The following is a 17,083-nucleotide window of genomic DNA, read 5'->3' on the forward strand; positions in this document are numbered from 1 at the left end:
GAGTGATTGCACTGATTATAGTGATTTATAGTTGCAACAAAACAATTTAAAACCATTCTGATTATTCATGTTAAAGATGCTTTATGTTTTGTTTACTAAATGTTTTATATCCCCCTTTCTTCTACCCCTAAAGTACTGTCCCCCTCCTACTCTGCCACTTTTGACAGAAAGACCTCTTCCTGGAAAACTTGAAAGTTGCAGGCTTTTTTTTTCTTTATTGTTTTAAACTAAGCCATTTCATTGTGTTCATCTCTTTCATTTCTCTCTTTCTTCCCTCTCTCTCTCTCTCTATAGATAGATATAGAAATAGATATGGATATATAAAGTTTACCCAGTAGAAACAAAAAGCCTTAGGGGTGGAAAGAAAACTTCAGTGGTGCCTAGTTCAAAAGAAGGCAGAAATGAGAGGAAATAAGCAAACTTCAAGCCACTTACCTTGGGGCTTCCAGTGCCTTCCTCATCCTCCACAGACACATCAGTAGCCAGAATCTCAGCTTTGATGGTGTCCAGAGCCCTGAGAATCCAGCTGTGTTGGCGTTTGATTTGCCTCTGCAGCTCCTTCCACTGACTTGCAATCATCCGCAGCATGTCCTTCAGTCCTTCTCCAAAAGGAGGGGAAACCACAAGTTACAGACTTGACTGCATTGTTACTCATTGTCAGCTTTTATTTAGAAAAATTAGATTAATTTTTCAGAGTAAACATAATTTTAAATGGCCACTACCCATTGCCTGCCATGTAAGCGTTTGACACTAAGGATAGGGAAAGGGAATTTTTGCCTTCACATAAGGCATATGGACACAAAGATGGGGTAACTACATAGAGGCGTGGTTGGGAATCAAGTTAAATTCAGTCTAGGGACTAAAAAGATGCATATTGAACTAAAATTACGATGTATGAAAATTAATAACACTAAAGCTTCACATTCCAAATAAAAGGCCCTGTGTGTACATGTATGGAGGCTTTATAATGACCAGAAAGACGTACAGAAATAGGTAGCATTAATTCGTCAAGGAATATAGTAAACAGGTCAGAATTAAGACAGCAGTCTTTAGCATTAGCTTGTCGGATTAATGCTGCTCTTTCCTTATTTAGCTGTGGTAAGCTGAAAGCAAGAGCCAAATTATAATTCATCCTGTCTTATGGTCTTTTACCATCAGGGTAAGTGTAACCAAATGACAAAACTATTTTTTATATATAATCTGTTCCTCATAAATACATTAGTACTGGGTAAGAGTTGGTTTAAGGCCAAAACTCTGCTAATGCAATGACCAGCAAAAAACATGCAAAAGGTTCACGTGTGTGAATTGGCAGGGAAATAATCAGATACATCTAGACTGCCTGTGTTATATCTGTAATGATATCTATAAGTCCCCTAATGCATATGCATTCTAACTATTTGCACCATTCTCATTCATTATCTTAATGTTATTTCCAGAGCACCTACATCACAAAGCATGTCAATGTGAAGTTTTCAGGAATGTGATTTCAATTGAAACTCAGGCGAACAGCAAGCCCAAAATAAAATGAACAGACCATTTGGAGGCAGTATTTCATCTTATAAGTATCACAGCATTGTATGCAGTATATGAAACATTTATAAATCTTGAAGGTCAATCTGATAATGTAAATATTAATAATACATAAGGAAGTGAATATATGCAGTAATTTACAGCAATGCTTCTTCATTCTTAATAGTCTGGAGACATAAAGGCTTGCAATATTTCAGGAGGATTTACCTGCTTTGTGAGATGCAATAAGCTTGAGAAGTTGGTGTCCTTCCTCCTCCACAGCTTCCTTGAGAGCACAATGACTGTCTACATTCAACTTGAAACTCTGCAAGGAAAAATATGAGCATCAAACCCCAGCAAGGCAGTTAAACATAAAACAGCCATACAAAATCACTCGCTACTTTTTATCAAGGACCACACAGCCCAATTTACCCAATAGACAAGCTCATTTGCAATACTAAAAGCTATTGATATTTGGGATCTGGCCTCAAAATGTTTCCATTAGATTAGCAGAGTGCATCTGTTTGGAAACAGCTGACAAATCTAGAAATTCATTAGGTTTTTATGAAAAGCCACATCCCGTAGGCTATATCAAGGGTAGCTATGTTCTATAAAACACACTGCATTTCTACCAGCACATATGAGCTCTTTTCTTCACTTTTAAAAAATGTTAGTGATAGCACTATTTATGAAACCATAAAAAATTGGCAGCACAAAATATATTAGCCTTATGTGCGCATATATAAATCCATTAATATAGTAGGGGTTGGATTCAGCTATTTTCTCAGATACCACGCAAACCAGAGAAAGGTGGATCGAGGTGCTGTACTGACAGGTCAAATGCTCTCCAAATCTTTGATTTAAAAGCTTATTTTTTCCATTGTGACTCTGCTTTAAAAATGAATACATCAAGCACATCGGGGCATTTTTCACTCATGATAGTCGTCCAAAAACCAAAAACGGCTGGGATGGCTGAACCCCAACCCAGAGCCACTTCAGGAAGCCTTCTCTCATGCCTTACGTGGAGTGAATTAGCCCCTTCTCCCTGCTCTGTGTATGTGTTTCTACTATAGAATTTATCATGCTGTATTCTGCTTTATTTCTGTACTTGGCTACCAATTATAAGCAAGTTTAAAGAAATGCCACTTTCACATTTATCTCCAAGATGCTCAATAAATTTGAGGAAATAATGGTATCTGTTGAACTGGATTGATAATACCTCTGAAGGGGAAGGCTTCCATTTAGATATTTCAAGAACCACAGATGGTTTTCCAAAGATTTTCCATTTTTGTAATGTTATAAGGCATTCCAACCATAGGATGTCCAAAGGAGAGTAATCATAGCAAACAATCTGTTGAATCAATGGCTATTCTTCAGGGTGAAAATCAGTTCCTTGAATTGATTAATTAGAACATGAATTTAAAATACTGTGTTCCAAATTTTGGCTTCTCCTTGATAGGGCTCCAAAAGCAATAGCCATATGGACTGCACTAAGCTTAGTATTAAAAATATATAACAGAAGTTCATGATGATACAGACTCAGAATGTAATTTGGATGAAAAAGGTTAAATAACCATAAATTGTGAAATCAGGTACCATTAATTCAGTCTTTCATTCATTCATTCAGAAACCATGTATCATGTCTATTCTATAAACTGGACTGAGTAATAGTGATTTAAGGGGTTTAAAACATGGCCTCGGGCATCAGAGGGCACCGGAACATGTAGGAGAACAAAAGACAGCCTGAGTCATCTTGGACATTCAATAGTGAGTCTGGGCGCCTCTCTTTATTTTAGGGGTGAGAAGGTGGTCTTTTTAAAGCTCAGAAGAAAAAGTAGATTAAAAGAAACTGGAAATGAAGGAGATAGGGACAGATCAAATCAAGTATATGGGTAAGAATTTTGACTAAGAAAAGTTTTGACTCCAAAATCATGGACCATTTCATCTGACCAGAGGCATAAGAAAAAGTAAATTTTTAGCCAAATATAATGAAAAGAGACAATATTAACTTGGCCCATGAATTGTTCATTCATTGTTTCTTGTATTGTCCTCTTTCAGCTACAGGTATATGATTAAATAAAATAAAGCATGAGAAAGTATGGGAAGCCTAATGCTTCTGGTCAATACAAATAGTATGTATCTATGAAAAAAATAAATGTTTACTATTTTATGGCCAAAATATGGCTGCCTTTAGTTTTTGCCACTGTAGTAGAAATCCTCAACTCTGAAGCAATGCCATGTAGAAGGCTTACGTGTGTTTCAGGGAGAAAGGACAGGGAAAAGAAAAACACTTGAGATCAACCCAAGAGTGCCAAAATTTAGGAAGAAACCTTTTCTAGAGATTTCCTCATAACTGTAAATTTAGCCTAGTGCTCTCTCTGATTCTCTGTTTACTTACAACAGACTTATGCTGAATGGTTAGTAATCATGAGCTTCTGAAGAGGTGCATCAGGCCTATGTCTTGGAGCAAAAGAGAAACTAAGGACCTGTAAGTAGGTTGGATCATTTGACATAATTGAAGCCACAAGTATAGAATAGATGCAGCTGGGTCTGGTTCTGCCTCAAGATGAGGTGGAAGCATTTGATTAGGCAAGTGGAAAAGATGAGGTATTCATTATTAGGAAAAAGATAAGCTCATAAGCTTGATGCTGTAGAAAAGCCCCATTTAATATATCTATTACACAAATGGTACAATACTGCTTGATTTTCAGGTGCACCCATTAACTATTAATAATATCAACTAAGGAATTCACAATGGGCCTCTGAGATGGCAGTCACACAGGCACGCTAACAAAATTATCAATGAAATTTCTGGCTGCTAAAGTCTGTAATAAGCTCCCCCCATTCTGCCCCTGCCTCTCCCCTAGGGAAAGAAGCTCAGACAAAAGGGTTTTATTTTCTTTTTCTTTTTCCTTGAACCTAATACTTGGACACATTTCCATTCTTGTGCTCCTAACACACTTCCTCAGCAATGCCTTATACCATAGAGTCCCTCTGCAATAGCCACAGTACTCTCTGAAACCACTGGGCATTTTCTGAAGATTTAATTTATGGCACATTGCCATAGGTGGGTACCATGTTCCTATGTCACTGATTATGTGAAATTCCATAAATATGAGTAACCTGGGTTCTATGAGACACCAGATCTTTTTTAGTGTCTTTAAAGCAGCATGTAATCGAACATCTAGAAGAGAATAACTAAGGAAATGGAAAATAGTGACTGAGACAAAGGGTTGGATTATCAGAAAGATGATACATCAGAGGTTGACCAGTGGGTATCTTCATAACTATAATCTCTAGCTTCACCAGCTTAGATAGATCTGGGTGCATTACTCCTCGGCAGGGTCCAAATTTAGGTGAGCACACTGAGTGTTACTTTGTCCAAGGTCAGACTTTACAAAACAGATGAAGTATTACATCCAATTTGATTCTATTCAAATTTCTGAAGAGCCCAGTTTGATGGGAGTATGGCAGTCATGTAGATATGAAATGAAATCAAGGAAATGTATGCTTTGATGGACAAAACTATGACAAATGGGAAGGTTGATTACTCCTGGGGAATCATAAGAACAGAAATGAATCTCCTGGTACAGGAAATAGTGGGAAAGACCATAATCACATCAGAAGCTTACAGATACAAAGTTGCTCAGCCTTAGCTGAGTTCACACAGACTTTCAATCATCCAATGAAATAATCTTAATGTCTGCCAGTTCCATTGACATCCATGAGTTTGGGGAACGTTGGTGAACAATCAGGCCAAAAATGAGTTATTGAGCCTTTTCTGATCTAATTTCAGTTTTTTTAAGCATAAATTAATACAATAGATATTTCATTGAAAAGTCTTTGCCAGACATATAGATCCAAAAGATAACAACACACCATCCTGGCACAAGCAGTCTTTTTGGGTAAAAGAGAATTTAAAAAGCCAGTAGCTTTGTAAGACCCACCACAAAATAAATGTGAACTAGGGTTTGGTGTATAATAGAGAGTGGTGGGCCTTAATAAAACTGAATAGTGATATGCCCTACCCAATGAGACTTTTATTTTATTTTTTTAAATTATCATGTTGACCAAGTAAAACCACGACTGTGGGCTGTATTCTGTAGGAGTGTGGAAAGTGCTGGATAGGTGCTCCGGGAACCCCAGCTGGGAGCCAGGTCCTACAGAGCCTTGCAGGGAGCTTGTGGAGAAAGGGCAGATTTGCATGCAGGCCTGGGGATACCATTTATGAGAGCACGAAATGGGGAGCCCAGGCAGCTTGGTTTGGTCGAGACAGGGTACAAGCAGGGGGGGTGTAAGCCATGACTACACATGGCAATTAACTCCAAGAGCCTTGAAAGGGAAGATCAACAACACTGGAGAGTGCCTGACGCAGTGCTGCATTCTAGAAGGATCTCTCCGGTTGTTGTGTAGAGTTGATTTTAAAAGGGCAGACGGGAGACAAGGAGGCCATTCAGGAGGCTGCTATGGTAATAGAGTCCAGCTGTTTCTGCATGCTCACATTTTTTTTAATTAAAAAAAGGTACGCTTTTCTTCTAAATGAATGAAAGAAGGAATAAATGGAGAAAATCTTCTGTCTTTTTAAGTTTTGTCTCAGTGTGTGAGAGAAGCATGTGCCAGAATTTAGTTCTTTGGCTGTTCTGATGATAAATACCAGAGGTTATTAGTCAGGAGTCTCCCAATGTGAAAGACATATTGAACTGATGAACTTTTACTCCCACTGTCATTTTAAAGAGATGGTATATATGCTGATGAATAAGGCACTTGATGACACTTCTTCACACAAAAGATTTTTACTACCCTGAGAAAATGAAAACTTGCTTTTTTACAAGGGCAGGAGGAAGAATGTGTGTTAAGTCAGAAAAGCAGAGCCTTAAAAAGTCACCTGCTACCTGCCTCAGGCCATCTTCCCGGGGCTCCACTCTGAGCTATGCCTGCCACCATGCTCTATCCCCACAGAGGCTCCGGGTGAGGAAGAAAGCCACGATCCCCTGTGCGGAGCCTGGCATCTCCTCTTCTCCTGTCCCCAATGCCATCAGTAGAGGATGATCATCTGGTCCTCAAAATATAAAATATACTTTCCAAATGCCACATGTGCCAAGAATGGAAAGGTTTTTCTGAATAAATACTTCTTAGATTAAGAACCTCTTAAAGGGCACCTGGTGGCTGAGTCGGTTAAGTGTCCTGCTCTTGATTTCAGCTCAGGTCATGATCTTACATGTGCTGATAGCACAGAGCCTGCTGGGATTCTCTCTCTCTGTCCTTCCCAAGCTTATGCTTTCTCACTCTTAAAAATAAACTAAAAAAAAAATCCTAAAAAAAAAAAACTTCCTAAAATCTTGATAAGATATTATATAGACATTCAAATGAAGACTATGAAATCACATGAAAAGTACAGAACACATTATAAGCCAAAAAAGAAGACTCAAAACTGTATCCATGATAACAGTATAGCTTGTAAATGAATAGTCCCAGTGTATAGAAACAGAAGACTGTCGGGAAACACAACAAAATGTTAACATCATTTGTGCAGGGCAGGACTTGCATGTAACATAGTCTGGTCTCAGGGAATGAGTTCTCAGTGCTTTAGCTTTCTAAAACATAAAATGAAAATAATACTAACTTCTAGGTTATTGTAAGAATTAGAGATAATGATTGTAAAGCACTGAAGCAGTGCCCAGAAATAAGTGGAACTAGAGAAAAATCATTACAACTTTTAAGTTCATTTTCTCTATTTTCCAAATGTGCTGTGTAGTAAATGGTACTTCATGGCATCTTGAGATCACAAGTAGCACTTATTGTTAAGGATCTATCAACTCTACAAGTGCAGACACCACATTCTGTTTGGTTTAGTGTCACTGCCCAGCATAGGCCTGCCCACAGCAGGCACCAATACATAGATGCTGCTGTCTGAGATTTGGAAAGAGGTGCCCCAGGTTGAGAGGCCAGTGATTCAGGGCTTCCTTTTGCCCCAGTATATGCTCTTGGATGAATCATCTAACTCTTCTGGGCTTCTGTTTCCTTCTCTACAGTCAGGCATTTGGACTCAATATTTTCCAGTCCTTGGACACTCGATTTTGTCTTTCAGCCAGGCAGCTAAGGAGACTGGGGAGACTTTTTATTTATTCTAAACTAGAAAATTTTCAAAGGGGGAAGAATCCCAAAGGCCATCTAACCATTCATCTACCCCAGGGCAGCTCTGTCCCTCAACCTTCCCGGGCAGATGTGTTCGTTCTATTTTTAACTATCTCCAGGGAAGTCTCTTATAACTTCTCATCCTGAGTCCACAACATTTCTTCTCAGGAATTTAAGAGCTCTGTGAAAAGCAGCACAAGCTTTCCTCTGCTTCAGATTCTTTTGCCAAGTCATTTCTCCAATGTAGGAATTGGAAATCAGAAACATTGTGAGAATATGCCAACAAAATCCACACGTCCAATCAATCACCAAGCCCTGCCAATTTATTTCTCCATCCTCGAATCTTCCATATTGACTAATACTGCCCTAGACTCAGACCTTCATGTCACCCGTTGCTAGGTTGACTTCAACAACATTTTGTCATGGTCCCTCAAAACCACAGTGACCCCTTATCTGTGACATGCCTGTGAAGGCACAGGCATTGTTCTAAGCATGCAGGATGTGACTGTAAATTAGGTGGATATAGCCCCTGACCTCACAGAGCTCACAGCCTAATGAGGGATGGAGGATATGCATCTGATAAACAGGCAATTGCCAGGGATTGTGTCAAGGAGGCCATGACATAGTGCAGGTGCTGGTGACAACTTGGACTCTGGAACTGGACAGCCTGGGTTCAAACCTCAGCTCCTCCATCACCTACTATGTGACTCTGGGTGACCTCTGGGTACTCAGTTTCTTCAACTGTAAAAAGGGAGATATGTCAGTACTTACGTCATGAGGTTACTATGGGGAAGAAAATCCTTGTTACCACTGGAACAGAGCCTGGCATATCATAAGAGCTCAATAACACATTTTATTATACATAACGGCCTGCCCCCAAAACAACTCTGAAAAAGATGTTTCTTCTCTTAAAATCCTCTAATAGCTTCCCAGTGTTGCAGAATAAAGTCCTGTCTCTATCATGACCTTCAGAATCCTCTAAAATCTCAACCAAGTCTGCTTCTCAGGTCCAACATCTATCTTGAAATGTACCTAAACTGCTTCAAGTTTCCTGCTTACACTAGCCCTCTTGCTCTCCCCAGATTCTGCTATTGTTGCTGCCTCTGGTGAAGACTGTCATGGACAGTCCTCCCCTTCCCTGGCTAAGCCCTGCTCTCCCTTTAAGATTTATCTCAGGTGTCCATCTCTCTAGCGAGTTTTCCCTGACTTTCTTCTGTCCTCTGGGCTCCCACATTCTCTTCAGCACCCACGGTACCTGTGTGGACCTCATGACTCTACTTACTACAATGTTGGCTAATTATTGATGATGCATTTGCTTCCCATACATGAGGTCCTGGAGTTCCTCCTCACACATTTTTTAATCCACGGTGCCTCACATAGTGCTTGGCACACAGGACACACCTAACAACAGTTTGGGGAACAAATTAAGATTTGTACCAAAAACCTTCCATGTAGCTTTCAAACTGCCTATGGCACTCTGGGAGATACTCACTCTTCACTTGAAAGTGGTTGATAAATGTCCCCAAATTTTACTCAGTGAACACCATGTAAATGAGCTGTCATGTTCCTTCACTTACAAAATTACTTGCCAATTACACTTAGATGATCCCAGTGTAATTGCCATGTAAACTGTACCCTGGCTGAGATAGCCTAAATCATCAATTTAACTTTACCCTCTCATCATATGGTACTTACCACATAATTAAATAAATGGTCAGCCACCGCCACAATTGTATATCTCCCCAACAAAATGAAGTGGCTACATTTGTCACTGATTTATCATTTATGACACATGCAACACACCTCCAGGTGTAGTATCAGAAGCTTAAAAATTTAAAAGCTCTAGGTACTCTTGAGGAAAAAAATGTCATTTATGATAAAAAATATAAGCATTATAAAATTTTTGTTTTCCTTTAAGAAAAAAAGAAGGCACTAAGATATAAAGACTAAAACTCTCATTCTTCCTGAGGATACTTTCTTCCTTAAACCTCAGATAATAAAAACATTTCCAAGCATTTGAAAGTGAATTTAGCTCTTCAAACAAATCACAATTTCTTTCAAACAAACAGTTGCATTGTGTGTGTGTGTGTGTGTGTGTGCGTGTGTGTGTGTATAAAGTAAATATGTTTTACTAAGGCTGACCATCTTTCCTGATAGACTTGCTAACACTTTTTGCAAGAATTAGATACATGAGAGAGATCCTAAATGTTGACAGTGCCTCTCAGTGAGCAAATTTCCATTTGCTCTTCTGGATGCCACCTTCACACCTGGCCCAGGTGAGCACATTGACTTCCTGGCATGGCTACATTAGGCCAAACAGATTCTCAAAAAGGGTTTGTGTCTAAAGGGACCATTTGACTTCCAGAACACACCGCTCTGAGGCTCTGATTGAAAAGGAGGTCAATGCTGGCCCAAATATCCCTCCACCCCCTGCAGTGGAATAATTGATGTGCAGCAGCCCCTACAGATGTGGAGTCACCAAGGTGATGGATGAATATAAGTATATTATTCACATGTACATTTGCTAATATACAGGTCCCAGTGCAAACACCAAGACTTAAGAATATTATGTGGATTTAGGACAATCCCTGAAGGACTCTAGTTCCATTAAAATTTTGTTTGGCCGCCTGGGGCAGATCTATCCCAACTCCCACATGCTTCATGCACTTGAGAGGGGGAACCAAACTGCTTTAAAAACAAATTTAATAAACTTTGTAATGTCAAATCATTAACATCCTGTCTAGTCATATAGTCTTCATATTTTGAAATAGTAACATTAACCTGTGGAATTTTTTCAACTCTTTCTAATATCTGAGTTAACATTTTTATTTTCCTTGTGTTTTCTGCCAAAGGAAATGAATTATGTCCTGAAAACAGAAGAAAGCATTCCAATTTTTTCCCTCTATAGGCGTTTGTCTTGTCACAAATATACCAGACAATACCCAGAAAGCTCTGTGACCAGAGTCCGTTTTGGTTTGGAATCATAGAGGAAATAATTTAACTTGCAGACATACTCAGTTATTGTTTGCTGATTTACAATATTAGTTGTAATTTGCTGCCTGTAATGGTTGTAACACTGCTCTTACAAATGCCCATTCATTCATCCAGCGGATATTTTTAGTACCCATTATGCACAGGCTGGTGTCAGAGGAGACAGCAAAGAGACATGCAAGCCGTTCCCTAAAGTAGGTGACAGTCTTGGTGGATGGGGAGAAATCCAACTCCTCACGCCACATATTCTCATGTCTCCAAGGAAAATGCTCACAATTCTCCTGAAATGAACCAAGTATCATCACATACAAAATGTTTATCTGATCTTCCCTCACAACAATCTTCAGTAGATATGACAGATCTATTTCAGATCTGTTTCAGGCCTGAAGCTCTCACTTTAATATCCCTTATTTATATTGGGTGAACTGCTTCAAGTTTCCAAAATTCCATGCCATGCAGTAGGTAGGTAGAACGTGCACATGTGTCTATCCAGGAAGAGAGGTTGTAGGTGACAGCACCCTGACTTGGCTGAGTTAGGACATGCACTGGCTTTTGTCCATACAGTGTCCAGCAGTCTGTGTTTGAACCTCAAAGTTCAAAGCCAGTCTGCAAAATTTTCTCTTCAGCCCTTAGCTTATCATTGCCCTAAACAGGAAGTGTTTAATAAATGTAGTGTTTCCCTGGCATTCTAACTTAAAATAGTCATTACATCTTAAAAAGAGCAATAAACAAAATAATAAGTTAGTAAATCATTTGCCCACCAACAGTTTCCAAAATGATGAGAACTACCGAGTATCATGGCTCAAGTGCCTAAAGAGAGTCAGGCAAAAGTACATCCCAGGTGCTGTGAGCAGTTCAGGACTCCTTCAGAACTGAAAATGGAAGATAATGCTATTTGTCTCCCAGAGATACAGAATTAGTTATATAAGCAAAGAAATGTGGTCCAGGACTTTTCACATGTCGAAAATGTGCCTCCTGAACCCATACATCTAATTCAAAATGCCTGCATCCCTTGGGCATCGAGGAGAGCACTTGTTGGGATGAGCCCTGGGTGTTGTATGGAAACTGATTTGACAATAAACTATATTTTTTTAAATGCCTGCATCCATATAAAGCTGTGACAGATTCTTCCATTCCCAAGCCACCAAAGGAAGTAACTCAAGGCTGGGAGTTGAGTATTTTAAATCCCCTGAAGAGAAGTAATGCTGCTCCCTACTAAACTCTCAGCTAGTTACCTTAAACTGATGAGAATCAAGGGGAACGAGCAAATGGAACTTCAAAGCTCCTATGAGGCCACCAGCTCTGCTCAGCAAGGCTCAGGGAAGTGGCGGCCTAAATCACACAGCTTGGGCTTTTGAAGTCTAACCGACTGTCTCCCATTAGCTGAGCAATACAGCCGCTGCTGTACAGTGGCAGCTGCTGATCTTGTGAAGCTCCGCTTTCCTGGGCCAGGGCTGCCTATCATCTCAGCAGAGAGAGGGAGCCAGGGAGAGGTGGGGACCAGCAAGTGGGAAAAAGGAAAGCCCATCCTCCCTTAACTTCAAGCAATGAAACATGGAGCAGACTTGGAGACAGGAGAGCAAACAAAAGAAAACAGTTGAATATTTCGAGAAATTTTCTTGTATGGCTAAAAACTCTGTGAGAAGTATATGGATTTTTTAAATGAAACAAATGAAAGCTATTTAATAAAAAAAATATAACATGAAGTTCTAAATATAGATGATACATGCATGAAAGTATCTGTGTGGAGATTTTATTAGCCAGGAACATTGCCAGTTTAATCCAGTCTGTCTTTATAAATAGGGTAATGACACAATAAGGAAATATTTTCAAACTCTTCAAAGGTACCAAGATAAAAGCACTGTTTGCAGGATTTGGTGCTTTCATGCCACCTTGTGGTAGCCACCTCAAATTGCAGGTACTAATCTTAAAATGAACAATTGAGTTCTAGAAGGTGGGCTTTCAAAGCTACCCCTATAATCAAGGAATCAACCTCTGTACACACATAAACATGGACCCTACTCAATTTTACAGACCTATGGCAAAAGCTATCCCTAGAGTATGACAGACTTTCATCACATGGGGGCCTAGGCTGCTGCTGTGGACAGACACTAATGGGACAAGAAGACTTTCAACTAATGTTAAACAAACAAACAAAAACACCGAATGCTCATTTCAGTCTTATTTGCAAAAGCACAAATAAGGAGGCAGCTTAAACAGCCATCATCATGGGAATGGTTAAATAAATTGTGGCACATCCACACAATAAAACATTAAGAAGCTGCTAAAAGGAAAATGTGTAGTAGATCTTCATGTACTGACAGAAGAATGTCTGTGCTATCTTTAGACACAAAAAGCAAGTCATTGAACAGCACGTATAATACGAATTTTAAAAATTCTTAAAATGTATGCACTGTTACATAAAGAGGTTCAAAAGGATTTACAACAAACTGTTTATGCGGGATATCTATGGGAGGGTAAGACTTTTTACTTTTATTTTTATGCTCATTTCTATCATTTGAATTTTCTCCAGTGAATATAATGCTTTTCTCTAACTAGAGATTGAAAATATGAGCAATTACATGAAAGAGGAAGTTTCCTTCACCTTCAGCACATGCACCCAGTGGTCAATGAGCTCTTGTAATATCGGCCCCCTCTTTCCCATGTAAAAACTCCTTGTAACGTTCACATTCCCTGGTTTCACACACCCCCAGAAGGTCAGAGAGCTTCAGTCCCTCTCCACACAGAGAAGTTTCTGCCAATTTCCACACTCTTCAATAAATTCAAATCTTGGTCAAGTTTCTGTCATCTGGGGGCTGTCAGGCCTTGCTGTGCTGTCCTTGAGGATACTAGTAGCCTCTAGGGAGACTAGGGAAAATGAAATAGACATTGGCAATGAAGTTTCTAACTATTCAAGAGACAGCATCAAAAACGGAACTCTGATCTGTCCTCTTCTCATTAATCTAGCCCCTCTCCTCTGTTCTTACCTAACCCCCACCTGACCCCGACTCACATCCTCTCCAGTTTTCTCATGGCTCAGATATCACTTAATCCATGCATTCTACAATAGCTTCCCTGATCTTAGGCTTGTTCTGCCCATGCCTAGGTGAGCAAGCTCCCTGGAATCAGTGGTCTTTCCAGGACTGGAATCTGAACCTGCTTTTGCCATGGATAGAGAGACCTGTTGCATGCCTATCAGCCTAGCCTTGAGGTCTGCCAAAGCCTGATTCCTCAAACTGTTGAGATATCCAGATTCTTCTGGAACAGAATTCCAAAACTAGCACATTTCTAACACACTTTCTATTCACATCACAGAACAAGGACTCATTTCCTTAATATATACAAAGCACCCATAAATTTGAAGCAAAGAGCCAATGACCCAACAGAAAAAATAAGCTAAGAATATGAGCAGAGAGTTCTCAGAAAAGAAGTACAAATGGCTCCTAAAAATATGAAAACATACTCATCTCCACTTATAATACAAGAAATGCAAACTAAACTACAATGAGATGCCATTTGTAACTATCAAAGGGACAAAGATCAACCAATGTGATAACACACTTCAGTAACAAGGATGTGCAGATAGAGGCATTCTCATGCCTTGCTGAGTATACATTGGTACAATCTCTACCAAAGACAATTTGGCAAGACATAAAAATTTTAAATGTGTATAACCTTTGACCCAGAATTTTCACACATAAGGTATTTATTCTAAGGATATACTTAAAACGATGCAAGACGATGACTATCCAGCATATGCACTGAGGCACCGTTTAAAATTTTTAAAAGGACTGCAAAAAACCTACGTTTTCATCAATAAGGAACTGGTTAAATGAATTATGGGTATTCATAAATGGAACACTATTCAGCCTTTAAAAAGGATACAGTAGTTCTATATGTACTGATTTTGAATTATTGTTAGCATAAACCAAGAGAAAAAAGTTAAGTACACATATGCATTTGTTTTCTAATACCATGACGAATTCTAAAAAAATATAAAGAAACAAGGAACACTGTTTGCCTCAGAAGGAGATAATTGGCAACTGGGTGGACAGAGGTAGAAGGCTTACTTTTGACTTTCTACATTTTTACGAGCTTCTTTTATTTACCTTTAGAATTTTGTGTTATATCCATATCTTAGTAAGTTAAAAATAACACATTAAAGAAACTGATAATGTTGTCTGTACTAGCTTACCTTTCAAATGTTACACTCAAATACATTTTCCATTATGCCCACAGTTATTTTCGCTCTAAGCCATGGACCTCACCCAGGTGAGGTGGCTAATCTATGTCAAACTGACCCTACCCTCACGGAATTTACAGTTGATTCATGTCACTCTCCTATTTTAAAATAAAATCAAACCTCTCTTAGTCCCTTTGCTCCCAAAGAAATGTTCAATCCAATAAAAAGACAAACTCCTTCACCATCAAACCATCAACCTCAACCTGTTCTCAGTCACATGAGATGGCTCACCACACCTTCCTTACGTGCCCATAAAATTCCCTCCCATCCCTTCTCCTTCGCTTTCTATCCAGTAAATCATATATGTCCTGTGAGGTCTACATCCAATTACTTCTTTGAGCCTTCTTTACTCTCAGAAGGACCAATAAAACTTCTCTCTCTACTCCTAACAGTACTTTGTGTCTCCTATAAGAAGTTGACTGATCAAAATTATATTACATTTATCAGGGTGCCTGGGTGGTTCAGTCAGTTAGGCGTGTGACTCTTGATCCTGGCTCAGGTCATGGTCTCATAGTTTGTGAAATTGAGCCCTGCATCAGGTTCTGGGATATTCTGACAGCATAGAGCCTGCTTGGAATTTTCTCTCCCTGCCCCTCCTCCTCTTGCCCTTGTGCGTACACATACACACTCTCTCTCAAAATAAATAAACTTTAAATAATTATATTACATTGATCATTTATGGCTCTCTAGATGGCTACATTTTATCTATGTTCATGTCCCTCAGATTGTAAATCCCTGGGAGGAAGAAGCCAAACCCATCCATCATGTATTCCTGGTACCTACATAATTGCCTGGCATGCACAGGTGCTTGGTATACACGAATTCATCATCACCATTTCCCTCATTTGTTCTCACCCATCAAGTTGAATTAAGAATATTGTTTCTCCAATGCTATTTTTAGGTGGTTGGTTAATGTCTGCCCAACATGACATGGTACTACTTATGCAAGTTTATCTCCCAAGTTTAATCCAGGCATTGGGCTTCGTTCTTTGTCCTAACTCTTGCACAGCTATCTGGTGTCAACTAGACTTTTCTTTCTCCAACTAGATATCTGATTGGCTGTAGATTAAAAAAAAACAGTTGGCTTGTCTTCCTACAATTGGTTTCATATAACATGTGCCCATTTGGTGAATTATGCATACATAAAAACTTGAGAGATCAGAGTTATGTCTTCGGAAGCCAAAGAAATGAAATCTCTAGGGAAGTTGCTGTCTTTCTCTGCTGCTATATTCTTAAGCACTCTAAGATATTATAAATTATCTTAAAGGAAAAAATCTAAATAGTCTGCCCAGAACTATTTATGATGCTTCTATTTATGATGCATCCACTCAAATGTAACTTTTGGTAACTTCTGTTTCTTAAGCCACTAAAACAAGATGATTGAGAGAAACAGCCTAAAGCTCCATCAAGAGGTAAAAGGATAAACAAATTGTGATAAATTGATATAATGCATTATTGCTCAGCAATCAAAATGAATAAACAGTTGAAATATGTAACATCCAAATAAGTATCCTGGGTGAAAGAAACCAGAATAAGTATGCTAGGTGAAAAAATAACCAGATGAATGGGGGAGGGGAAGAGAGTGAGAGAGAGAGGGAAAGAGAGAGAGAAAGGCGAGAATAAAAGAAAGAGGACATATACTGTTTGACTTTGTTTATGTGAAATTCGAGAAAGTGCAAAATTATCTTCATAGTAACAGAAAGCAGATCAATGATTGCTTAGGGGTTAGGGAAAGGCCAGGAGGGAAAGGAGGAAGGAATTACAAAGGGTCCGGAGGAAGCTTTTGGAGTTGATGGATATGGTCGCTATCTTGGCTGTGAGGATGGTTTTAAGGGTCCATACATTTGTCAGTTTGTTCAAACTTGTACACATACGTATGTTAAATACATACAACTTATTACATGTTGATTATATTTCAATAAAACTGTTTTAAAGAAAAAAAAAGAGTAGACAGAGGTGAAGAAGAAGGGAATCTGTCCAAAAACAAATGTATACAAGACTGTTCTGAAAGTGGTTTTCAAAGAAGAGGGATGTTCAATACTTGCAAAATACCTTTCCAGAATGACATTTTCCTGAGAATGTCATTTTCTAGGAAGACAGGAATTGTATTTTTGAAAGGAGCAGCCAGGTTGCAAGCAGATGATTAATTATCATGGAAAATCATTGATGTATCATCGCAATTTCACAGTATTTCTTACAGTTAAA

The 17,083-nt window shown here is 39.0% G+C and overlaps 1 protein-coding gene across 2 annotated transcripts in view; it reads right to left on the reverse strand.

The window, feature by feature from the left end:
• AKAP6 (A-kinase anchoring protein 6) overlaps positions 1–17,083 on the reverse strand; it is a 481,813-nt gene that overhangs the window by 223,216 nt on the left and 241,514 nt on the right. For both annotated transcript variants that reach the window (XM_029951555.1, XM_029951556.1), the window contains 2 exons: positions 1,738–1,834; positions 436–599 (listed from right to left, as the gene is read on the reverse strand). In XM_029951555.1, the coding sequence (XP_029807415.1) occupies positions 436–599; positions 1,738–1,834 (261 nt within the window). The remainder of the gene's footprint in view (positions 1–435; positions 600–1,737; positions 1,835–17,083) is intronic.

The sequence above is a fragment of the Suricata suricatta genome, chromosome 9 (genome assembly GCF_006229205.1).
Source record: "Suricata suricatta isolate VVHF042 chromosome 9, meerkat_22Aug2017_6uvM2_HiC, whole genome shotgun sequence".
Lineage (NCBI taxonomy): Eukaryota > Metazoa > Chordata > Mammalia > Carnivora > Herpestidae > Suricata > Suricata suricatta.